This window comes from Balaenoptera physalus (genome assembly GCF_965194825.1).
Source record: "Balaenoptera physalus genome assembly, chromosome: 13".
Classification (NCBI taxonomy): Eukaryota; Metazoa; Chordata; class Mammalia; order Artiodactyla; family Balaenopteridae; genus Balaenoptera; species Balaenoptera physalus.
Window position 1 is genome coordinate 40144762 of NC_138892.1, and position 26639 is coordinate 40171400.

Genomic DNA, 26639 nt, shown 5'->3' on the forward strand with positions numbered 1-26639 from the left:
GCAACTATACTCCCATTAAAAAAAAAAAGAAAAAAAATGAATGGAACATATATATGACCACATAAATTTGCTTTACTTACCACGTTTGGAATCTGAATTAGCTATATTCAAGTTCAAAATAGCCCAATTTATAGGAAAGTTTTCCAACTGAAAAACTTCCCCAGAAATTAATTTTTAGGAAACTAGTTAAAAATTCACACACTTATTTGGAGTGTGAATCTTTTTATTGACCTTTTTTCAAAGAAATTTCTAGTCTTTTATATCTAATTATGTGAGTGATGATGGGCTTGAAGAAAGAGAATATGCTTAAGACACAGGTTATAGTTCTGTAATTTGAAAGATCTTAAAAATCTTGCCAGGAAACATGATAGACAGAAGACATCTACTACAAAAAGTGCTGAAAAGCAATGACCAGAGGGGAACAGTTTCATTAAAGTGTGTGGTTAAAAATGCAGCTTTTCTAAGTTCCCCTTTACCAGGGCAAGCAGGACTTTTCATTTTTGTTTATGTCTGGCTATCATGTATTAGGAACTCAATAAATGCTAGTTTACTTGCATGGAATCTACTATGTTGTACATCATTCAATACCTTAACAGGTAATTACTAATTAAGCAAATATAAGGCTTGACTTCCTCTCTCTATAAGGTCTCTCCTTGGGGTGTTAAAAACACTACTTGAGCTCCAGAAAAATTTTTTTTGAAAGCAGCTAATAAGGACATTTCCTTTCTAGTAGCACCTCAGGTGGCTAAGTTTGCAAGTTTAGCAGACTCATAAACGTGACCTTAAAGCTAACCTAAGGCATAAATAGCCAGGGATGGGCATGAGAGGAGCTTGTGGATGATGGTGCAGGTTGAGAGTGACTACGGGGTTAATGAGCCCTGAGTGGGAAGAGAAGAAAAGTGTAAAATTGAATTCACCATTACAGAGGCCCTGCTTCTGAAATCAACAAGAGGCTAGCAAAATCAAATAGCAGTCTACCTTCCTTTTTAGATTTCTTCAATGTCACTTAAAAATGCACTCTACATTTTATTCCAGATTGTTCTAGGATGTTAGAAAACCCAACAGACAAAGCAAGTTTTCATTTGCAGTTAACATATGAGACTGCCTATTTCTATAGACCAAAAACATTCCTACCCCAAGTCCAGAAATGCCTGGGAAAGAGGTAACTTGAAGCATGTTTCCTGGTAGCTAAACTCAAGCCCCACATTTTGGGAGTCAGGTAGGGCAGTGAGTGGTGTGGATGTGAACAATGGGGTCCTCATGACTGGGAAATGGGTTTGCCAGAGGAGAAGGAAAGGAAAATACAGGCTAGGAGCCACTGCAGGGAAGAGAAACTGACCCCAACCGTGGAGCGTATACGGAAGACCGTGTGACAATATGGACCAAGGCCCCACTCTCCCATAAGGGATAATCTGAGACGACACATAGATGATTTCTGCTGATTTGAAACATGATAGCTCACTACTCTAAATACTGGCTCACACTCCTAAATCATTGCTTTTTGAAAAAAAGGAGGAGTTTACAAGGTCCAGTAGAACTTCCTCCCAGGTCAGGGAACTTGGGATTCAGGGCTGACACTGGCCATGCAATCACGAGTGAAAGACTGAACTGCTGCTATTAGCATCAGATTCTCAGCTGCAAAGCAAGGAATCTGGATCAGATGATGCCTGTATGGCTTTCGAGGTATAAGAATGAAATGTTTAAGGAAATTCTCTTATTGGAATCACATATTTGATCAGATGAAATGTCACATAACTTTTTGATAAACATAAATATTTCATATTGAGTCCTTTGTTTAATGTGTTGATTTAACTCAGCTAATGTATATGGGGAACATACATAGGAAACAGAGTAGAAAGAATAGGGAAACCACTAGTGGATATTTGGAGGAGGAAGTGTCTAGGAGCAGGGAAGGGAGGATATCTTAGGCAGTTGGGCATTTGGGTCTGAGGTTTGGGAGAAACGCTTCAGTGGGAAATAATGGATTTGAGAGTAATTGGAGTATACAAGCAGCAATTGAAACCCTGAAAAGAGATGAGAGAACCCGGGAAAATCATGTACTGCAGCAAAAGACAGTACTCAGGACAGAAGCCTGTGGAGTTAGAGCACTTAAAGAGCCAGCAGGACGCATTCGTTGAATTACTTAATTCCCTGGAAACTCAGATAACTACTTGATTTTTGTGTTGTGAAATTCACAGATGATAACACACGTACAGTGTTTGACTCAACTTTGATGTTCACTAAATGCTCCTTTTTTCTTTCTAATTTCTACACTAGGGCTGTTTGCTTTATTACATAGCAGAAATGGTAAACTCGATTATCATTTTAAACAAGAGAAGAATAGACAGTATGCCATTTGTTTTTGCGCCACTACTTACACATGAAAATTGTACGTAGACTTGAATGAAATGGCTTGTTGATTCAAATTACATGAAAAAAATTTCCCTCAACATTGCACTTGAAAAATGTTTACCCTTATGATGTACAGTCAAGATTTGAAAAACCTCCATGTTGTGCATACATTTCTAGAAACATCCACTTCTTTACTAAAATCATAATTTTAGCCGGAGTGTGACAATACATAACCAATAATACGTACACGTGTGAAAGAGCAAAATGGCTTATTCTAACATGCAATTCACAAGTGCAAGGTGATAGGGTAAATGATAATATAGTTCAAGAATAAAGGATCTTGTCAAGGATCATTTCTATAATCATCAAATTATTTGATGGAATCAGCATATAAAGAAAGTCAGAGGCAAGAGCAGGGAGGTCAAATGGACAAAGGTAAAGCTTTCCTGGCTCTGGGACACAGACTTGCTATCACATGTGTCCATCTCAACACAAATTCATTTAGTAAATACAGCTATTTTAAGTTGATGATAGCGTTTGTGGAAAATTTCTGAACATTTAGGCTCTAACCGCCTAACCATGAAAATTAGAAGTTTTAAGCTGTTACCCTGAAAGTTCTATAATTTTTTCCAAAAATAAACATAAGTATTTATGATATCTGGCTACCACCAACGATGCTGTAAATATGACCTAACTCTTACATGGGATAAAGACCAGTTTGATAATCTTCTCTGTGCAACCTATATATTTTCCCTTACCTTTTCTATAGCTTTTTTTTTTTAAAGATAAAAATCCAGTCCTGTATTAGAGGCAGATAAGCTGTCTGCAGCTCTGCACCCCATGGGCAGAAAATGGGGTCTCCTAGGCCCACAGCTGCTGCCGCTGACAAGGGACTGATCGCATCCATGCTCACACGGTGAGAGCTTTTTGCTTGACTGGAGTTTACTCCTGAAGAGTGATGGTGTGGAACTGCAGTCAGCAGTCATCCACTGTGGAGTCGGTTGCTCCTTCGGAAATTGAAATAAATTGGCTGAGGGAACGTGCAGAACAGCATTTGGTGAATTTGACATTGAGCACTGTGGGCCCCCGTGGTTCACGACTGCATTATACGACAGCACAGAAAAGGAGAGGGAAAACCCACTAAAGAATATAGTATTTCTCCATACGTATCGAGGCATCAAAAGTGTCCACAGACATTTTATATTTTAATTGCAGTAAAACTGCGCGAAGAGGGAATTTAATTAGCCTATGAATGATTTTACTGGAACCCCCATCTCTTGCTAGTCTGTCCTTGTACTTTACTTCTAGATTAATCTTTCTAATAAGAGAACTTTCAAGAAGCAACTCCCAAGCTCAAGAATTTATCCTTAGTCCAGAATGGAAACACTTTAAATTTTATACCCTGGCTTTTTCATTACTCTTTATTATTCACCAATCTCTACATGCCCGTTTCTCCATTTACAGAGGTGCTTCTGGGTTCTAAAGGAACCCAGAGAGAGCCCTAGTTGCCACCCTCACTGGAGTGGAAAGAAATGACCTGCCCACCAATCCTAGACGTGGAACTCAGTTTCGAATATAGGCCTTAAGATACAGAGATGCACAAGAAATTCTTTTTGACCTCCTGGAGCTCAAAATTCAGTAGAAAGAGATAGAATACAGCAAATATTTATGCTGAAATAAAGTGAGTATAACATACAATGGGAGTTAAAAATAGGCAATGACTAGGAGGTTGGCTGGCTGGGGAAGAATATTATGGGCAGGACTGGTGTCCTAAAAGGCATCTGGTATAAGCAGATAAAGCGCTGACTTTGGATGCAGAAGTCCTGGGTTTGAGTCCTTGTTCAATCATGTTGGGTGTGTTACGTTAATACCCTGAGCCTTGTGTCTCCACCTAAGGTGGGATACTTATGAGAGTGTCTTCTGCTTTGCTAGCGATTTTGTGTGCCTCTTAAATCAATACGTGGAGGAAACACTCTGCTTTCTTACTAGTCTCCCAGCGTTTCCCCCACTGTACATCGTACGCATCCCAACCACTTCTCTGGGGGCACTGATACCAATCCTAAACTCCCCTGGGCTTTCTGGCCTTCGTGCCCCATCATTCCCAACAGACACAGTAATACTAACATCAAGAACACCAGCGACAATGACAGAAAACGGTAATTGCAGACATGGATTGAGGACCAATGTGTCTGGCTGCTATTTGCTTTTCATAGATTATCTCAATCCGTATTCTCCCTCTGAGGTGGGCATTATCATTTCCATTTAAAGGCCAAAGGGTCTGAAACTCAGACAATATAAATGACGTTTCCAAGGTCATCGAGCTTGTTAGTGACAGAACCAGGTGCCAAACAGATCTTTCTCACGCCAGAGGTTGTACGCTACTATTTTCATATCACTATTGTCTACCCCTCTGCTCCTTGTAACTTTCAGAGTATGGGGAAGAGAGAAACTTCGTAAGAATTGAATACAGATTTGACTGACAAATACACAGTCTCAGAACTGTTCTAGAAGTCCCCAGAGCAGCCCTAAATTGTGGAAGGACAGTCTCTAGAGGAGAGCCTTGATGGTGTGCTGAGTGAGAAAAGGAGAATAGTACACTATGTTAAAACTTTAGGGGGAATCTGGCATCTCCCAGATTCCCAACAAACTTTTAAATTACAATTTAAGAAAATCACTAATATCCTCTAATGTCAGCGGAGGAAAAGCTATGCTTACTTTATGGTTTCTGTGGGAATAACAAAATGTTTCTGTGCAGAGGGTAGATTATCCTTCCACTCTTAAGACATTTTAAAAATCCTTGACGTAGAGGTGATTAAAAATTTGTCTAGCCAGTGCTGTCTTTTAGACAAGACGAGAAATATCAAGGCAAACAAATGAAAGGGTTTTCAAAAGCTTATGGGGTAAAGTCATTGACAGATTTCTTTACTTAATTTTGTGGTTTTGTTGTTGTTCAGAGACCATTCACTTGTATTGATATGATAGAATGTGATTTTTTTGGGAGAATTTAGCTGAATATAAACATAAGGAAACATTAAGAACTGTGGCATATGGGAAAAAATATTTGTCTCTCTATAAGTGTAATTGAACCCTGTAGCTAACAAGAATAATTGTTGGACCGTCTCTTTAGATAGTTATTCTTTTCTGGAATTATTTGCAACTCAGTCCTGCCCAGAGGCAAGGAAAATAAGTTAGACATGTTTTTGAAACTCTTTTCAGAGTTGTAATTTTATAATCTTGTAATAAATTCCAAGATGACCATGGGAAGTGTGTTGTTCTACACAAGCATTTTACTGCTACTATGAATCTGCAATAATTGGAGATAATTTACTATTTTCTGAAGCATAACAGAATAATTGCACCATTTTCAAATTTAAAGAGAAAAGAGTAGGAGAGGTCTGGTCAGGATGATAAATGATTCACAGCCTCCTGTGACTGTTTCCTTTTGAAAATGTAGAATCAATGCATATAATAACATATTCCGGTCTCTCATTTTTAAGACATTTTCATCTTCAGTTTATTAGAGTGTTGCCAATTTGGTGTTTTTGAGTTTGTGTGAATAATACTGACATTTTCAATTTTAGGTACTCTTTTCTTTTGCTCATTTGTGACATATACATTGACTTCACAATCCAGTAGACCTTCCTGTGAAAGACAAATCAGTGTTTTGACAAGAAATGACCATCCATATAGGCTTGGCCAGCAGTATCCTAACACATCCCATATTTAGCGAACATACTTCAAATAGCTATATTCTGTCTCAAAGAAGTGCTTCTGGTCTTGACTGATGGTTGCCTTCATGACTCAGAGTCAAATGCTGCCTGAAGGAATTTCTCCAGGGTTGGATAGAACCACAGAGCAAGCACTGTGGGAGGAGTTGTTGGTTAGCTGGTTGGCTCTTTGTAGCTCCGAACTTAAATCACGGTGGGCAGGTGGGGGTGATTCCAACATTAGCTTCTTGCCTCCAAGTAACAGCAGTTACCTAAGCAAGGGGCAGAGGGTCAAGCTTCTAAAAGGCATGATGCCACCTCCTCTCACCTTTGGATTATCCTACAGGTACCAAGGTTTGAATAGTCTCTACTATTCTGAGAAGGGAAATTCAATAATAAGACAGATTTTCCCTTGGGATCCATACTGCATGGATGGAGTGAAGTACCACATTTACTTTTTTCCTAAAAGTCAAGCTCTCCACACCAAGGCCTTGCATGACAATCTTATCTCTCACTTATTCTTCAGATTTCAGTTTATTCTCAGCACTACCTTAATCCACCAAAGCAGTATGGATCTCCTCATCTGTGTTCCCACAGCGCAGGTATTTTCCTTAGCAGAAACATGTCAGGCTCTTTCCTTGTCTCTTTCTTCCACTAGTTTAGTGAAGGTGAGGGCCATGGGGTCTGTATACTATTTATCTCCAGAATATATCATGCTCCCTGTCGTGGAGTCAGAACACAGAAAACACTGATCAAATGAATGGATGGAGGCAACAGAGATGGGGAGACAAAATCATCAAGAGATAATGTCTCATTTTTGAGGCGGGGCTAAATAGGACTATGGGGACCCCATGAGCACCTATGATAAATTTGAGTACCCCATGGGTTGACTCAGACCAGAATGCCAGTAGCTTTTTTGGGAAGTAGGGTTAGTGGTGAGCAGATCTTTCATTAAAAGTTCACATTTCCCTAATATGTAATGCTGTCTTCTTTGTTTGCTGGCAATATTTCCTAAAGTCAGCATGGAATATGAATAGATGTGAAAGGAAAATAAATAGATTATATGGTCACATAAGATTGGAAAGCACTGGGTTGAATGCAGTTAAATAGGTTTTATATTTAGGCAGGATATATCAGACTTTACTATGCTAATGTGTAGTTTGTATCTCCAAAGAAAGAGACATGCAAATTTCCAAAATGTAATTGACAACAGAAAATTTCTTTCTTTTGCAGATCATCTCACGGAATTTATAACACAGAGAGTTTTGGGGCTACCTAATACAATATAGTTTGTAAGCCATATCTCTTTAGTATAAAATATCTATCATTAAAGAACTATTTATTAAATGTCCGTAAGTGCAAGTTTCAATGGTATAGCACTAGGACAAGTATCTTCTTATTCTATTTGATAAAAGCATCATTAAATCTCTAAGGCATGTTGGGATGTCAGTTGTTAAAGTCATATTTAGTGATACATACTTATTAATACAATTAAAATAATAATACATAAAATATTTTGGCTAACTTATATGTGAAACACAAATATCCTAAAAATGACTCCTTTTGAAAATAATAATCAAAAGTGACTTGACCTTCCTGTGAAATACATTTTGGAATTGAAAGATACTCTGGGCTTGCTCATTTATCAGCAGTTACCCTAGACAAGTTCATTATCTCTTTATATACTTCTGTTGGTATTCATGGATGAGTCTAAAGAAACCCTTTTATTAGTCTAATTTATATGCCTTTTCTTTGTCTGCACTCTGCCAGTTTAGATGTCACCTGTAATAACTATGAAAAATTGCTGTGTGCTTCATGTTCTTCTTTTTCTTTTTAAATCTGCAATAGAACTTCTCTACAACTACCAAAGGGAGTTTCGTTCCAAGAAATAACAAATCTAATTTAACTATACTGAGTTGCAATCTCTCGCCCTGATAGGCTTTTTGTTTAGTATGAAAACTCATCAGTGGGGCTCTCTTAAAATTGTTTCATCTATTTTCAGGGAATAAAATAAAAGAATGTGTTTATTTTAGATCACCTAAATATTTTCTGTACTATAATGGTGTAATTAAATGATGCTGCTTTATCATCCTTAGCTTTGAAAATTTCAGGTTCTTGCTGCATCCTACATACACCAGGTAGATAAATCTTTACAAATCCCACCTCGAGTGATGTCATTCTGCCGCTCAAAATTTTCATTGGATCCCCATTATTTATCAAATTATGAATTAATTCCTTAGTCTGGCATATAAGGTCCTGACATTTCATTCTTTTTCACCCATTTTCCCCCTTAACACTCTAATTAAACTAGTTCTCTCCAAAACATGCCCCACATGTTTCTATCTTGTAGCTTTTGTCTAATGTCTCCATAGCTCCCAGAATGACCACCTTTATCTTTATTCTTTGAAAGTCAACCAGCTCTCTAAGCTTCCTCTCAGTTTCTACCACTTCCATGACTCTGTTCTTTTTTTTTTTTTTAAGGGGAGGGACGAACTTTTTTTTTCTGTTTTTTAAAAAAATTTTATTTATTTAGTTTTTTAATTTTTTAATTTTATTTTATTTATTTTTTTATACAGCAGGTTCTTATTAGTTATCTATTTTATACATATTCGTGTATATATGTCAATCCCAATCTCCCAATTCATCCCACCACCACCACCACTGCCCCCGTCACATGACTCTGTTCTTAATTTAACCCACTGGATATCACTTTCTTTTGGGAGCCCACAATCCCATTTTTAAATCTTCATATATCTAACCCATTGCATGAAGCTTGGCACATAGAATTAGTTAGTTAATTTGTCCAATGAGCTACTGACTCTCTTGTAGCATCTCTTTCTTGCCTTGAGTTAAAATTATTTGCATTTTTCTCTAATCCTTTCAACTAAACTTTTAGTTCCATGAAGGGCAAAGTTTGTCTCTGTTATTTACTACCTCTGTGCTCTGTAATAAACAGTTACTGAATTGAAGAAAACTCTTATTTTGTCCACTAAGCTAGAAATGTACAGTTAAAAATTTCTGTGGCATGCTACCACTTCAATGTAGTAAAGTTTTTCAGAGAGTGAAATGTGGTATGCCAGAAGTATACCTCGTACTTTCCTAGGAGACTGATTTCTCGTCTTAGTTGTAAGGCAAATACTAATGGACAGAGTCCAAAGACATAAGTTTCAGTCTCAGTTTTGTTTTGTTGTAGCACTTGTGACCTTGGACATGTTTCTTAACTTTTCTGCATTTTGGGTTTCTCGTTATTTAAAAATAAGAATATTACACTCAGCACGAGGTGTAACATGAAAATTAAATGAGGGAACACATGAGAAAATACATTGAAATCTGTGGGGTGCCTTGAAATATATTTGTTCATTCACCAAATACGTTTTGAATGTTGAGTCTCTGGCAGGCATTGTGGTACTCACTTGAGATAAAAATAATAGTTGTCTTTTCTTTTTAAAATTTATGACTACAATAAGATGAATGAAAAACTCATTGTCTCTGTTTGGAAGGATCTGATGGGCTAGACGGACAAACATATAAGTAAAGAATTAAAATACTGTGTGTGTGTTAGAGGGAAAGGGAGAGAGAGAGGGACGTGATATGATAGGAAAGAGGACAGGGTGCTATGAGCAAGAGCAAGGACACCCTAACTGTACAGATAGGCTTCCTGGGGAAGGTAACATGTGAGTGGAGACCCGCAGGATAAACTTAGCCATGAAGTAGGGTAGAAGCAGAAAGCGTGTTCCAGGAAGAGGAAGAGTATTTGAAATGGTACGTACATACATAATGTATGAGAAAGAATAGGGAGAAATACTGGCATTGGGAGGTGGGGTGAGCATAGTATAAAAACAGCCCTCTTGGATTCTGCTGTATTCCTCTAAAGGTTTTCCCTTCTTTGCTTCACAGCCTCCTATCCCAAATTTTGTTAGGAATACTACTGTAGACCATGGAGTCACCTCAGGATTTTCTTTGCAGTGAAACTAGTATTTTTTCATTTTAAGTGAGGAGGATTTAAATTCACAATATTCTTACATTTGATCACTACACTATAGTGACTATTTTAAAAAACAAGTAAGTAAAGTACCCATAGTGTGGATGAGTGGTAAGGAGTACTCTTTGTAGAGTTGGACCAATGGGAGTGTAGTCCAACTTCATCACTTTATCTTTGCATGTCCTTGGGCAGGTCACTTAATCATTTGACTTTATAATGACAATGCTAATTATTTATAAAGTTATTGTGAGCATTAAAGGGAGTAATACTTGTGATAACTAAGTCATCTGGCACTTGGTAAGAGTTTAACAATTGTTAGCTTTATTATTTAAGAACCAATAACTAGGGGCTTCCCTGGTGGCGCAGTGGTTGGGAGTCTGCCTGCCAATGCAGGGGACACGGGTTCGAGCCCTGGTCTGGGAAGATCCCACGTGCCGCGGAGCGGCTGGGCCCGTGAGCCACAATTACTGAGCCTGCGCGTCTGGAGCCTGTGCTCCGCAACAAGAGAGGCCGCGATGGTGAGAGGCCCGCGCACCGTGATGAAGAGTGGTCCCCACTTGCCACAACTAGAGAAAGCCCTCGCACAGAAACGAAGACTCAACACAGTCATAAATAAATAAATAAATAAAAGAACGTGAATTTCTAAAAAAAAAAAAAAAAAAAAAAAGAACCAATAACTAGCAAATTTCCCTGTGCTCTTCTATTTATACTTTATTTTCAAGTGCATACATGTTTAAAGCTCTTTTTTGATATCTGTATCTATATCTATAAACACTGGTTAAACCACACTGTTAAATCAAGCATTAAGGTTTATAAAATTAAAAATCCATTTTATTAATCAGTGTTTAACTAAGAAGCAAATTTCTGATATCAATAATTAGCTTTAGCATTAAAGTATAAATCTATTATTATACCTGGATTCACAATAAAATATTTTCTAGATTTCCAGATTTCCTATGATTTAAAGAGATTAGAGTCTCCAACTACTCAAAATAAGATCTAAACCCCATAAAATCTTTATTTTAGAGAAGGATAGATTTCTGAAGTCTTTATTCATAGGTTGCTATGGAACTAAAGGAAGCTACTTCTTGTTTTCAAGTTCATTTCTGGTTCTTACTGTACCTTATCACAGAGAAAAGGCAAGAGGTAATATTGGAGGTCAGCCCACTTTTTTTTTCCCCATTGGAAAAATTGACCTAGATCTCTATTTCTCATGTAGGACTCTGTACTCATGGCAGTTTTCCTTCAATCTTGTTGTCATAAATGAAAAAAAAAAAAAAAGGCTTTAAAATTTTAGTCACTTCTTGTAAAATGGACCAGAGGTCAAAAGGAGACAACAGGAAGAACATTTTACCCAGATGAAATTAGGGGGCAACGAGGTATCATAAATAGAATGTAATTCAACCAAAATTTAATTAAGGTCAGAAAAAATACTTGTTTGCAAAGTGTTCACTACATTTTTAATCACAAATGGTTAATTTCTTTTCTCTCACATCTCATCAGGGGTCCTTTGGCAGTAGTAATATATACTGGAGAACTTGCTATAGATACATTATTATTATTTGCTGCATCTAAAGTCTTATACACAAAGACAGGTTCTGTGGTTGGGATTGGTTGGTCTGTAGTAAAATTCTAGCTAGCAACACTGGGTGGACAATGTACTCAACAAAGAACAACAATTTCTCCTGCAAAATAGCATAGATTTTTTAAAAGAACAGGGAAAAATAATTGATAACACTAAGAAAGATACTTTTTAGAAAGGAACCCTCATCTAAATACTTCTAAACTCCATTTTTTCTACAATTGTGTTTTAAATTTACAGAATTTGCTACTCAGAGTGCTTTCATATATATCACGTCATTTGGTTTCACAACACTGCCAAGTGTTATTATTTTCATTTTACAGTGGAGTTGAGAACACTTTGGCTCAAGTAAGTTACATGACCTCTCAAAAAAAATGCCAAGCAAGCAGTCTAGCAGGGCATAAGATCCTGGCATCCCATCTCTGGAGTCACGGTGCTGTCTTGCACATTTATGTAACTTTTCTGACACTTAGTTTTTTATCTGTAAATTGGTAAAGGCAATAATACCCACCATATAGGGTTTGATGATTAACTGTGTTCATACCTCTGAAGAGCTTAACACAGTACCCCGCATATGGTAATGTTAAATATTTTGACTATTACTAATATTATTACAGTTATTACTATACCTATCACCCAGCATCCCTATGAGAAGAAAGTTGTGTATTTTCATTTCAGTTACTAGAATATTATGAATGAACTTACTGGGGAGAGGAATTGAGGCCATAACCATGTCTGTCACTCACAAATTAAGAAAAGCAGTGATTTAAGAAATACCATATTAAAAAATCCTAATTGCTGAATTTACATTAAACAACTTTATTGAGTTTTTAAAAATGCTTTTTATTTTTCTGATTATAAAAGTAATAGGTAAATAGTGTAGAATATATTAATATTGTAATATTTAAATGTGTAAATATTGTAGGAATTTTTAAAAATCCACAAATATGTGAGTTGGAAAATCAAAATGCATTGTGATCTCACAGGCAAGATTTCTGCTGACCCATTTACATTTCTACAAGTAGAGTCTGGGAGGGCCTCTGTCACTATACCTTATCAGTTGTAAATATTAACATTTTAAACCACAAAATCAAAAAGATAAATATGGTATCTCTATTTTGTTTTAAATTTATTTTGTTATAATGATAGTGAACTTTCAAGGAAATTTCTTCTTTTGCCAATTATCTAGTAATATTAAAGTTTCTACTGGAATAATTTAGCATTATTATTGAAATGAAATACATCTTTTTATATTAAACATACTAAACATTCATTATATTCATTTAAAATATTTCCTTTTTTTGTTTTAATAGGATCAGTTTTTATTGTTTTAATAGGATCTTTTAAAAATTGAAAATTACAGTCAGAAGAAAGTAAAAATCATTCCCACTAAAAAAAAATATAGAAACAAAGAAAAAAAAAGCCTCCCCCTTCCATCAAGTTCTTTTAATCCTGCCTTCAAGATATTAGTGTTGTTATCAACTTGGTGCATGTCTTCATCTTTTGTTCTTTTAAGAAAATCATTAGTTCTTATCTTACACAAAAAAAGTGATGCCATTTTATTGTAGTCATTCTTCTATCTTATTATTCCAGATGAATGTTAGAACCATGTATCAAATTCTCAAAAATATTCCAATGACATATTACCAAAGATTGCATTAGGTCTCTAAATTTAGTTAGAATTCATATTTTTACAATATTTAAGTTTCCCATCCAGGAGCCCATCTAGTACATCTTCCTATTTAATTTTTTTCCTTTTTTATCTCTAAATAAAGTTTTATAGTTTCCTTGACACAGCTGCCACAAATTTTTAAGGCTTATTTCTGGATACATTTTAATTTTTTCTTAGTTGGTAATTATTTCTGTCTTGTAACTACTCATTGGTGATACAAATTCAAGTTGCTGTTTTTCAGGTATTTATATTGTACCTAAATTCCTGTAGCTAAAGTCTTTAAGAATATCTAATAGGTTTTTAGATAATTCTCTGGGACTAGTCTATGAAGATAAGCATGTGCCCTTTAGAGAATAACAATTTATCTTATTCTAAAATGGAGGGAATAAGCATGCCGTGTTTCTAATTTTAACGGTAATACTTCTAACGAGAATGTAAAATTTTATCAAATTCACTGATTTAATTAACTTAATTTTTTTTGAAACAAACCTATCTTCATCATAATGGATTATACCTTTAATGTATTACTGGAATTACTTGTTAGTACATTTGTATCCAACTTTGTTAATTGCTGAGGTTTCATGAATTTTTGTTGTATGTTTATTCATGTTGATCAAATTTTGAAATCATCAAGAATAACAATGGATAACTATTTTAATCTTTCTGTATTATAGAAAATAATAAGTTATTACTCCAATATAAAAATTCAATTGGTAAACTCTCTGGCTCTGGAAATCTTTGATAATAATAATAATTTCATCTGGTTTATTGCTCTATTTATGTTATATATTTCTTGAGTTAATTTTGATCATTTTTAGTTTTCCACATATTTAATTGATATTTTCAGGTTTATTAACATATACTTGGTCATAGCATGTATTTCAATATTTTATATCAGTTCTACTATTTTTTTTTATTTCATTCATAATTTTATTTATATAAATAAGTCTGCCTGTTTGAAGGAGAAAAACTTTTTTTCCCCTATTAACTTGAATTCTGGTCTGTACAACACAATGTGAAATATGGGGGTGAATACCTAGTGATATGAAACAATCTATATCATTTTCATTTATACTTGCTGATTTTGTTTATACCTTGTTTCTATCATAATTAAAGTTAAAGTAAGGGGAGAGGTGTAGCAGTAAAAAAAAAAAAAAAGGCTTTTGTGATAACACCTCATATATTATGCATTCCTAATGCCACCCTGGGAATTGAGCCATTTAATGAGGAAATAATTTCATCGCCTTTAGCTATTATGTCAAAGGAAAATTTTTTCATGCTGTTGACAGGACTTATTTTCTAGGTAGCTATTCAGCTAAGTCTGAATATTTCACAATTTCCTTAAGAAGTGCTTCTATATTTTAGAAATGGAACATTTTAAAAAAGACCTCTCTATGAGGACTTTGTAAATAAATTAGATATATACAAGAAAAAAGACAAAGCTCAAGAATTTTACATCATTTTCATGATGAGTGAAAAGCATTATGAACAATTTTTAAATTAGCTCTTTTGGCATCCTATAAACTAAATATCTGAATAAAAGTGTTTGAGTTCATTATTTAGGTATTATTTACATACAACAATTGACATGTAGAATCTGCTCATTGTGTCTACTGGCTGTCCTTTGTTCATGTGGATCCCTCCCTTCCCGTCTCATTCCCAGACTCTTCTAGTTTCTTTAGTGAAATATATTCAGACATTGGGACTATGCCCTTAGCATCCTTTTCTTTTATCTCCATTCTCTCTTGGCAGAGCTATCCTGCCAGCATTCAGGGCTTCAGCTACAACCTGAATGTTGATGATACTCTAACCTACATTTCTAACTAGTGCTGTCCCCTTTATTTTTGTTCTACATTTTCCACTGCTGGCTGGGTATCCTTTGGAATCTCAAACCAGTGTGCCCACAGCTGAGTCATCTTCTTCTGACTCAAACTGGGTCCTTTCATTGCCATCTCTATTCAGTTATTCTCTCAGGTCCCCAGCCTTGACGCCTGTACTCATTCTTAGTCACAAAGTCCTGTCAACTTGACTTCCGTAATGTCAGCAATCCTTTCTCTTGTTTTGGTCTCTATTGTGGGAGTAATTAAACTGCTTCTTAACTGATTTTCTACTTCTGTATTTCCAGTATCCAAAATATTCTGTAAACAACTGATCTATTAATCTTTCAAAAGCCTAGCACTGACACATCACTTCCCTGCTCAAAAAACATTTAACGATTCTTTCCAGCTTAAGGAATAGGCTGGTGTTGCACATTCTCCTTATTCTGGTTTCAATTATATTTGTAGACTTACCTTCCCTTACTCTTCCTCATATGTTACAGTCAAGCTGAACTAAACTGTATTCCCCCCAATGCTCTAAAATGGTCACTTTTATTAGTGCCAAACACTTGGCTAAGCATTTTACAATACATTATACCTATTAGTACTCATTACAAATTGTAAGGCAGGCATCATCGTTATGTTTGCATAAAGATGTGGAAAGTGAGGCTTGCAGAAATAGGAAAGTTGGCCAACGCTAACAACTAGAAAGCAGAAGAACTAGATCTTGAAGGCAAGCCATTTGCTTCTAAAGTGCATGTGTGTTCAATGGCTAAGCCTGAACCCTGTCTGGGCTCATGCCGAATATTTACTCAATATTTTATTAAAATCTATTTTAATATTCAGATTAATCACTTATCATTTATTGAGACATATTTCCAGAAGTCCTACCTTGAAAAAAAGGCCCTTTTCTCCCCTCTTTTAGCCAACTCATTCACTGTGATATTATCCTATTTTATTGTTGTAAAGAATTTATCGATATCAGAATTTGTTTACTAGAATGAATGAGAGTTGGGATCTAGTCAGCTTTATTCAATCACTCTGCCTAGCCTTAGAAAAGGTGCATAATAGAGTGCTAAATTAATAATTGTTTAATGAACAAAGAGATCTCTATTAAAAGCTTACCAATCAGTCAGTATCCAAAATAAAGCCACCACTTAAAAAAAACAGTGAGCTCTGCACCTTCACTATTGTTCCCCAATCATACTGGTTTAGGATCCTTCTTTTCTTTGACAGGTCATAACTTAGCACTTTGTAACTATTAGGGAACGTGCCATTTATATATTGTATATATTGCATATTGTGTCTTTTAAAATCCTACTCCTCAGCTAGTTTGTAAATTCCTGGAGGGCAAGTACGGTCTCCTACTCAGTTTTGTAAGCACCATAACTCCTTATTTATATGCTTTCTGTAGTTTCTCAATAAATCTCTATTAAACTTTAAAAAAGAACTCTTCATAGTTTGAGGTACATTTGGAGATCAATATTTTATAGTGGAATAGACCAAACTACAAAAAATTTATTTTGACTTCATTGAATGATGTCAACACAATATTTTTGATAATAACCTATCATATAACATTGTAATATATTATAAACAAAAACTATTTCCCAAGGACAATAGCCCATAATAATACACCAAAACAACAAATCCTGGGTAGCAATTATTAAAAATTTTTAATTATTTTTCACTCTGGCAGTATTCTTGGATTCTTTTCTATTGATATTAGCTGCCTCAAGTTCTTTTTTTTTTCTTTTTTAAATTTTATTGAAATATAGCTGATTTACAATGTTGTGTTAATTTCTGCTGTACAGCAAAGTGATTCAGTTATACACATGTATATTCTTATTCACATTCTTTTCCATCATGGTTTATCACAGGATATTGAATATAGCTCCTTGTGCTATACAGTAGGACCTTGTTGTTTATCCATCCTATATATGATAGTTTGCATCTTAGATTGAGTTCTTTTTTTTTTTAACACTTGAACAGAATGAGTTTTATTTATTTATTTATTTATTTTTTAGGGGGGGATTTTTTTTTTTTATTCAAACAGAAAGTCACAAAAATTATAATCATCCTCATCAGTTCACTCAGTCCCATGTAATTAATTTTTTTTTATCTTGATCTTTTGTTAGCACTTTTATGAATTCTTCAGTTTTCCATTAAGTTCTGAAAATGCTTATTCATTGAGCTCAGCAGTATAGTCAGTTACCAGAAACCTGTACTTGTCAGAGTCTTTTCCATGAATTCCTTGAAGATGAAATCCTTTTATAGGAACATTTTTGCAAAAGCATCAGAGTACACCCAGAACTGTCTGTAAATGACAAAAGACTTAATAATGACCACGGTTAAAGATTTGATGAAAGTTCATAATAATGCAATTGACAAGGAAATTTAGTTATTTCTGAGATATACATTTTAAAGTAATAACTAGAATTATGACTTTAACATTATACCAGAACATATAAGATTTTTAGAAATTTCATGTAATGTCTGAAACATTTATATTAACATATTTCCATACAAATAACCCAAAGAAAGTTTAGTATTAGTTGTTTTTTTGGTTTTTTTTTATACTGTAGGTTCTTATTAGTCATCAATTTTATACACATCAGTGTATACATGTCAATCCCAATCGCCCAATTCAGCACACCACCATCCCCACCCCACCGTGGTTTTCCACCCTTGGTGTCCATACGTTTGTTCTCCACATCTGTGTCTCAACTTCTGCCCTGCAAACTGGTTCATCTGTACCATTTTTCTAGGTTCCACATACATGCGTTAATATACGATATTTGTTTTTCTCTTTCTGAAGTACTTCACTCTGTATGACAGTCTCCAGATCCATCCATGTCTCAACAAATGACTCAAGTTCATTCCTTTTTATGGCTGAGTAATATTCCATTGTATATATGTACCACTACTTCTTTATCCATTCGTCTGTCGATGGGCATTTAGGTTGCTTCTATGACCTGGCTATTGTAAATAGTGCTGCAATGAACATTGGGGTGCATGTGTCTTTTTGAATTATGGTTTTCTCTGGATATATGCCCAGTAGTGGGATTGCTGGATCATAGAGTAATTCTATTTTTAGTTTGTTAAGGAACCTCCATACTGTTCTCCATAGTGGCTGTATCAATTTACATTCCCACCAACAGTGCAAGAGGGTTCCCTTTTCTCCACACCCTCTCCAGCATTTGTTGTTTGTAGATTTTCTGATGATGCCCATTCTAACTGGTGTGAGGTGATACCTCATTGTAGTTTTGATTTGCATTTCTCTAATAATTAGTGATGTTGAGCAGCTTTTCATGTGCCTCTTGGCCATCTGTATGTCTTCTTTGGAGAAATGTCTATTTAGGTCTTCTGCCCATTTTTGGATTGGGTTGTTTGTTTCTTTAATATTGAGCTGCATGAGCTGTTTATATATTTTGGAGATTAATCCTTTGTCCATTGATTCGTTTGCAAATATTTTCTCCCATTCTGAGGGTTGTCTTTTCGTCTTGTTTATGGTTTCCTTTGTTGTGCAAAAGCTTTTAAGTTTCATTAGGTCCCATTTGTTTATTTTTGGTTTTATTTCCATTACTCCTAGGAGGTGGATCAAAAAAGATCTTGCTGTGATTTATGTCAAAGAGTGTTCTTCCTATGTTTTCCTCTAAGAGTTTTATAGTGTCCAGTCTTACACTTAGGTCTCTAATCCATTTTGAGTTTATTTTTGTGTATGGTGTTAGGGAGTGTTCTAATTTCATTCTTTTACATGTAGCTGTCCAGTTTTCCCAGCACCACTTATTGAAGAGACTGTCTTTTCTCCATTGTATATCCTTGCCTCCTTTGTAGTTGACCATAGAGTAGTTGACCATAGGTGCGTGGGTTTATCTCTGGGCTTTCTATCTTGTTCCATTGATCTATGTTTCTGTTTTTTGCCAGTACCATATTGTCTTGATTACTGTAGCTTTGTAGTATAGTCTGAAGTCAGGGAGTCTGATTCCTCCAGCTCCGTTTTTTTACCTCAAGACTGCTTTGGTTATTGGGGGTCTTCTGTTTCTCCATACAAATTTTAAGATGATTTGTTCTAGTTCTGTAAAAAATGCCATTGGTAATTTGATAGGGATTGCGTTGATCTGTAGCTTGCTTTGGGTAGTATAGTCATTTTCACAGTATTGATTCTTCCAATCCAAGGACATGGTATATCTCTCCATCTGTTGGTATCATCTTTAATTTCTTTCATCAGTGTCTTATAGTTTTCTGCATACAGGTCTTTTGTCTCCCTAGGTAGGTTTATTCCTAGGTATTTTACTCTATTTGTTGCAATGGTAAATGGGAGAGTTTCCATAATTTGTCTTTCAGATTTTTCATCATTAGTGTATAGGAATGCAAGAGATTTCTGTGCATTAATTTTGTATCCTGCAACTTTACCAAATTCATTGATTAGCTCTAGTAGTTTTCTGGTGACATTTTTAGGATTCTCTATGTATAGTATCCTGTCATCTGCAAACAGTGACAGTTTTACTTCTTCTTTTCCAATTTGTATTACTTTTATTCCTTTTTCTTCTCTGATTGCCATGGCTAGGACTTCCAAAACTATGTTGAATAATAGAGATGAGAGTGGACATCCTTGTCTCGTTCCTGATCTTAGAGGAAATGCTTTCAGGTTTTCACCATTGAGAATGATGTTTGCTGTGGGTTTGTCCTATATGGCCTTTAATATATTGAGGTAGGTCCCCTCTATGCCCACTTTCTGGAGAGTTTTTATCATAAATGGATGTTGAATTTTGTCAAAAGTTTTTTCTGCATCTATTGAGATGATCATATGGTTTTTATTCTTCAATTTGTTAATATGGTGTATCACATTGATTGATTTGCGTATATTGAAGAATCCTTGCATCCCTGGGATAAATCCCACTTGATCGTGGTGTATGATCCGTTTAATGTGTTGTTGCATTCTGTTTGCTAGTATTTTGTTGAGGATTTTTGCATCTATATTCATCAGTGATATGGTCTCTAATTTTCTTTTTTTGTAGTATCTTTGTCTGGTTTTGGTATCAGGGTGATGGTGGCCTCATAGAATAAGTTTGGGGAGTGTTCCTTCCTCTGCAATTTTTTGGAAGAGTTTGAGAAGGATGGGTGTTAGCTCTTCTCTAAATGTTTGATAGAATTCACCTGTGAAGCCGTCTGGTCTTGGACTTTTGTTTGTTGGAAGATTTTTAATCGCAGGTTCAATTTCATTACTTGTGATGGGTCTGTTCATATTTTCTGTTTCTTCCTGGTTCAGTCTTGGAAGGTTATACTTTTCTAAGAATTTGTCCATTTCTTCCAGGTTGTCCATTTTTTGGGCATAGAGTTGCTTGTAGTAGTCTCTTAGGATGCTTTGTATTTCTGCGGTGTCTGTTGTAACTTCTCCTTTTTCATTTCTAATTTTATTGATTTGAGTCCTCTCCTTCTTTTTCTTGATGTGTCTGGCTAATGGTTTATCAATTTTGTTTATCTTCTCAAAGAACCAGCTTTTAGTTTTATTGATCTTTGCTATTGTTTTCTTTGTTTCTATTTCATTTATTTCTGCTCTGATCTTTATGATTTCTTTTCTTCTGCTAACTTTGGGTTTTGTTTGTTCTTCTTTCTCTAGGTCCTTTAGGTGTAAGGTTAGATTGTTTACTTGAGATTTTTCTTGTTACTTGAGGTAGGCTTGTATAGCTATAAACTTCCCTCTTAGAACTACTTTTGCTGCATCCAATAGGTTTTGGATCATCGTGTTTTCATTGTCATTTGTCTCTGGGTATTTTTTGATTTCCTCTTTGATTTCTTCAGTGATCTCTTGGTTATTTAGTAACATATTGTTTAGCCTCCATGTGTTTGTGTTTTTTACGTTTTTTTCCCTGTAATTCATTTCTAATCTCATAGCGTTGTGGTCAGAAAAGATGCTTGATATGATTTAAATTTTCTTAAATTTACTGAGGCTTGATTTGTGACCCAAGATGTGATCTATCCTGGAGAATGTTCCGTGTGCACTTGAGGAGAAAGTGTAATCTGCTGTTTTTGGATGGAATGTCCTATAAATATCAATTAAATCTATCTGGTCTATTGTGTCATTTAAAGCTTCTGTTTCCTTATTTATTTTCATTTTGGATCATCTGTCCATTGGTGTAAGTGAGGTGTTAAAGTCCCCCACTACTATTGTGTTACTGTCGATTTCCTCTTTTATAGCTGTTAGCAATTGCCTTATGTATTGAGGTGCTCCTATGTTGGGTGCATATATATTTATAATTGTTATATTTTTTTCTTGGATTGACCCCTTGATCATTATGTAGTGTCCTTCTTTGTCTCTTGTAACATTCTTTATTTTAAAGTCTATTTTATCTGATATGAGTATCGCTACTCCAGCTTTCTTTTGATTTCCATTTGCATGGAATATGTTTTCCATCCCCTCACTCTCAGTCTGTATGTGTCCCTAGGTCTGAAGTGGGTCTCTTGTAGACAGCATATATAAGGATCTTGTTTTTGTATCCATTCAGCAAGCCTGTGTCTTTTGGTTGGAGCATTTAATCCATTCACGTTTAAGGTAATTATCGATATGTATGTTCCTATGACCATTTTCTTAATTGTTTTGGGTTTGTTTTTGTAGGTCCTTTTCTTCTCTTGTGTTTCCACTTAGAGAAGTTCCTTTAGCATTTGTTGTAGAGCTGGTTTGGTTGTGCTGAATTCTCTTAGCTTTTGCTTGTCTGTAAAGCTTTTTCTTTCTCCATCCAATCTGAATGAGATCCTTGCTGGGTAGAGTAATCTCTTGGTTGTAGGTTCTTCCTTTTCATCACTTTAAGTATATCATGCCACTCCCTTCTGGCTCGTAGAGTTTCTGCTGAGAAGTCAGCTGTTAACCTTATGGGAGTTCCCTTGCATGTTATTTGTCGTTTTTCCCTTGCTGCTTTCAATAATTTTTCTTTGTCTTTATTTTTTGCCAATTTGATTACTATGTGTCTCGGCATGTTTCTCCTTGGGTTTATCCTGTATGGGACTCGCTGCGCTTCCTGGACTTGGGTGGCGATTTCCTTTCCCATGTTAGGGAAGTTTACAACTTTAATCTCTTCAAATGTTTTCTCAGGTCCTTTCTCTCTCTCTTCTCCTTCTGTGACCCCTATAATGTGAACATTGTTGCGTTTAATGTTGTCCCAGAGGTCTCTTAGGCTGTCTTCATTTCTTTTCATTCTTCTTTCTTTAGTCTGTTCCACAGCAGTGAATTCCACCATTCTGTCTTCCAGGTCACTTATCTGTTCTTCTCCCTCAGTTATTCTGCTATTGATTCTTTGTAGTGTAGTCTTCATTTTAGTTATTGTATTGTTCATCTCTGTTTGTTTGTTCTTTAATTCTTCTAGGTCTTGGTAAACATTTCTTGCATCTTCTCGATCTTTGACTGCATTCTTTTTCCAAGGTCCTGGATCATCTTCACTACCATTATTCTGAATTCTTTTTCCGGAAGGTTGCCTATCTCCACTTCATTTAGTTGTTTTTCTGGGGTTTTATCTTATTCCTTCATGTGGTATATAGCCCTCTGCCTTTTCATCTTGTTTATCTTTCTGTGAATGTGGTTTTTGTTCCACAGGCTACAGGACTGTAGTTCTTCTTGCTTCTCAAAAAGTCATTATTTTTAAACAATATGATTGTTCACATAGAAATTCTGAGATAATCTCCTTATAATTATTACTACTAATAAGAGAGATCAGTAATGTTGCTGAAGGTCAGCTTTGCCTATCCCTGGGCTGTAATCCAGTAATCACAGTCACAGGGTCACAGAGCTCCTGGGAAATCGTTCTGAAGTCTAGAAGTCTAAGATCAAGGTATCTGCAGGTTTGGCTTCTCCTGAGGCCTGTCTCCCTGGTTTGCAGATGGTGCCTTCTGGCTGTATCCTCACGTAGTCTCTTTCTTTGGGCAAGTTCATCCCTTGTGTCTTGAAGCGGGGGCTTTTGTGTCAGAAAGACTTAGTTTCAGACACTGGCTCTATGTCTTTGTGGATGTGTGACCTTGGACAAGTTGGTTAGCCTTTTGTAGATTCAGATTTATGTATAAAACTCCATGCTAACATCTCATTCATATAAGTAACAGAAGAGGAGGTGAAATAAAGAATGTAAAACTCCTATGGTTTGGAATATCCAAGAAACTTATTAAATGGTAGCTAAGATGAAACGTAAGCCCAGAGTGATTAAGTAAAAACAAAACCAAACAAACTTTTGGGGAAAGCAAAACAAATTTTAAAAGATCATGGACTATCTATCGGATTTCAGGTGTGCATATGCACGGCACACACACACACACACACACACACACACACACACACTAAAGTGACTAACCTCCTGGTTTCACCCTGAAGGAGGTGAGGAAAGCAAGGGCATTCTCTACTTAGTAACTAGCAATGTAACTTTTTTTTTTTTTTTAAATCCACAAGCTGCCATCTGCAAGCTGGAGACCCAGGAAAACTGGTGGTGTAAATCAGTTGGAGTCCCAAGGCCTGAGAACCATGGAAGCCCAGGGCAGAAGATAGATGCCCCAGCTCAAGCAACTGGGTAAGAAGAAAGAGGGAGGAATTTCTCCTTTCCCCACCTTTTTTGTTTTTTATGTATATGTATAGCTGATTCACTTTATTATACAGCAGAAACTAACACACCATTGTAAAGCAATTATACTCCGATAAAGATGTTAAAAAAAAATCAAAACACACACATGCACACAGAAACAAGCAATGTAACTTTGAAAGTCCTGCTTTTTGATTTCTAAGTAGGATCCTTGAAAGTTAAAATTTCCATCATTATTAAATATAGAGTAATAGTTGTGATATGTTTTGACATTATTTTTTGGAGAAGGCAAATAGGCCATTTTTCAGAAGTCAGAAGGAATGCTTTCCTCCTTGAATATGGCTGGGTAAGGCCTTATTTGACAAGATCTTAGCATTATTTTATGAGCATTTTGATTTTCCAGAGGGACTTAGATTGCATAGTATCTTATAGTGATACCAGCTCCTGTGGGTATTCATAAGAAAAGGAGAACTACATTTCTGCAGCCTCTTGGAAAACTGCTTTCTAAGACCTCAGAGGTTTAAACCTTGTGGCTAGATGATATTAGCGACCTCTGGCTAATGGACTGTCTGGCAGTCTCATGCATCATTAAAGGATGAGAATATCTTACTTGAATTTTGTAAACCAGGGAATATATATTTGAGATCTCTCAGAAGTATGGCTGACATCCCTTAGACTAATTTAGAGGAACCAGGCCCATTCAGGGGCTCTTGAAATTTGACTACAGTGGCAAAGGAACAAATCTGTGCTCTTGGGACAGTGTCAAATGTTTTTGTTTCATCCCATGTCCCTTTTTATGCTATGCGTTCTACCTTGAGTCACTACATCCACACCTATGACTTCAACCTTTCTGCCTATTAAAGACTCCCAAATATATAACTCAGGTTAGCTCACAGGATCCTTACACTCAGCAGTTCCAGAATCAGCTATATTATCTTCCTCATGCTGATTCAACCCGAGCCAATATCTTTTATTCTCTATTTTGGTTAATGGCACCTGGGAATTAAAACTTTTACTTCTGCTTTCTCCCTCATCCTGCCCTCCTGCACTTTGTCATGAATTGATGTGGATTCTGATTCCTGTAAATCTCTTGATTCCGTCCAGTCTCTTAATTCCCTTGACTCTGTCCCACCTCACAGTGACTATGGCCATAGACTTTTATGTGAACTTAGTACCTATGTTAATTCATCTTCCATACTGTTTCGATGTGATGATGGCATGCCTCTGCTCACAATCTTTTAACATCTGCCCAGCCAGCATCTGGTCCCTCACCTTTCACTACTCTTCCTTCCCGTCCCATCTAACTTCTTTTCTCCAAATGGATCATATCATTGCCTTCCTCTATTCCCTTTATCATATTGCTTTTTTTTTTTTTAAACCTAAAATGCCTTCCTTCATTGGCAAACTCTTACTCATCCCTTAAGATTCAGCTAAATATCACCTTTGCAGTGAAATATTCCTTGACTGACCCAGAAAAAGTCAAAACCCTCTCCTCTGGATGATATCTATTGAAGCATGAATCACACTTAGTAAAGTTTGTTTATATGTCTTGTCTCTCAGGAGTTTAGAAGATCCTTGCGAGCAGGTATACCATACCATACACCTAGCAAATATAACTTTCATGAGCTCCAATACTGCTTAGGCTTCTCCAGTGGTCTCAAATATTCAATTATGAGGGATCACTGGGTTGACAGATAAGATAGGAAAGTGTGAGACGTCTTATGTGAGATCAGAATAGTAGGGGAGAGGGAAGAAGGAAGAAGAACAAAGATGGAGGAAGATAGGTTGGAATGATGGGCACTTGGCTGTAAGTGGGGCTAGCGGAAAACAGAATGGTATCCTACACCTCTAATCTGATTTATTGTTATCAAAATTTGAACAGTTTGTGCCAGCTTAAAATCACATCTAGTCTCACATCTTTAAAAACTTTTTTAATGAAATAGTTTTACTACAACAAAAATAAAATTTTTTTCAAGTGAAAAAGAATATGTTCTATCTTTAAGAAATCTATCACTCGCTAAAAGCAAGCAGGAGGTATAATAAATACACTCTTACTGAAAAGACAAATCTCAGAGAAAAGTAGAGACACATCTTAGGCTATCTGTCCTACCTCACTAGGGTGTAAACCCACAAAAGAGAAGCTACAGAGATGATTTTCACCCCCATGTTTTCACACTGTTGTTGTTGGCATAATCGCATGGGGAACAATCAATGCCATACAAATGTTTTGATGCAGATGCGTTTTTCTCTGAGTTTTGAGTGAATTAGAGTAAAGACAGATGAACGTGCACAAGGAAGGAGAAACTACCTCTGTATTTTTCTTCAAGTAGACCAGGGTTCAATTTGACCTGGAGTTTAGTAAATTAAATGTAAGAGACACATTGAAATGTTGCTCTTGACTCTGGTATGAGGCAAAATAAGGAAGTAGCAGGATGCTAAGAGTTGTTTGTAGATGTGGAAGTGAGGGTTCCCCTTCTTTGTGGTGCTAAGCAGATATCTGGAACTTTCTCAGCAACCCCAAATGCTCTGCAAGCATGAGTGGTTTGAATTTATACAACAGCAGACCCAGGAAACCTACAATCTCAATTAGAGTTTCTACATGGGCACAAACCATTTCTTTTCAATTTACTTCCACAATTACTGAGTACCCACTATGTGCCAGGCACTGTGCTGGGCAGTGATGACACAAAGGTGAATAGGGTACCAGGTAATTTATAATCTAGTGGGAGAGCAAACCACATAAACAGCTCAATATAATATGATAAACATGAAGATCCTTAGCTCAAATTGTTTTGAAAATTTTAACTGTTGCCAATCAACTAGTAAATGTAGCTTAAATTGTTCACCCTAGCAGTCCACGCACTGATCACTTCTTTCCAGTTTTAATCCTCATTACCCGATTCTTCCCTGATTCAGAACCTAACAGTCTTTCTCTTTTCTGAGTCTTATTCCCACCTCTCACTTTGGAT

General features: G+C 36.0%; 2 protein-coding genes across 9 annotated transcripts in view; one reads left to right on the forward strand and one right to left on the reverse strand.

The window, feature by feature from the left end:
- LOC309640418 (uncharacterized protein) overlaps window positions 1-26639 on the forward strand; it is a 340945-nt gene that overhangs the window by 285381 nt on the left and 28925 nt on the right. For all 7 annotated transcript variants that reach the window (XR_014252194.1, XR_014252195.1, XR_014252196.1 and 4 more), the window contains one exon: window positions 23544-23661. Coding sequence is in view for 4 of the 7 variants with exons in the window: in XM_082419178.1 (XP_082275304.1) it covers window positions 23544-23661 (118 nt within the window). In the remaining 3 variants the exon portion in view is untranslated. The remainder of the gene's footprint in view (window positions 1-23543; window positions 23662-26639) is intronic.
- The window catches only part of SYT1 (synaptotagmin 1), a 427179-nt gene that overhangs the window by 279570 nt on the left and 120970 nt on the right, over window positions 1-26639 (reverse strand). The gene's annotated exons all lie outside the window — the stretch shown is intronic.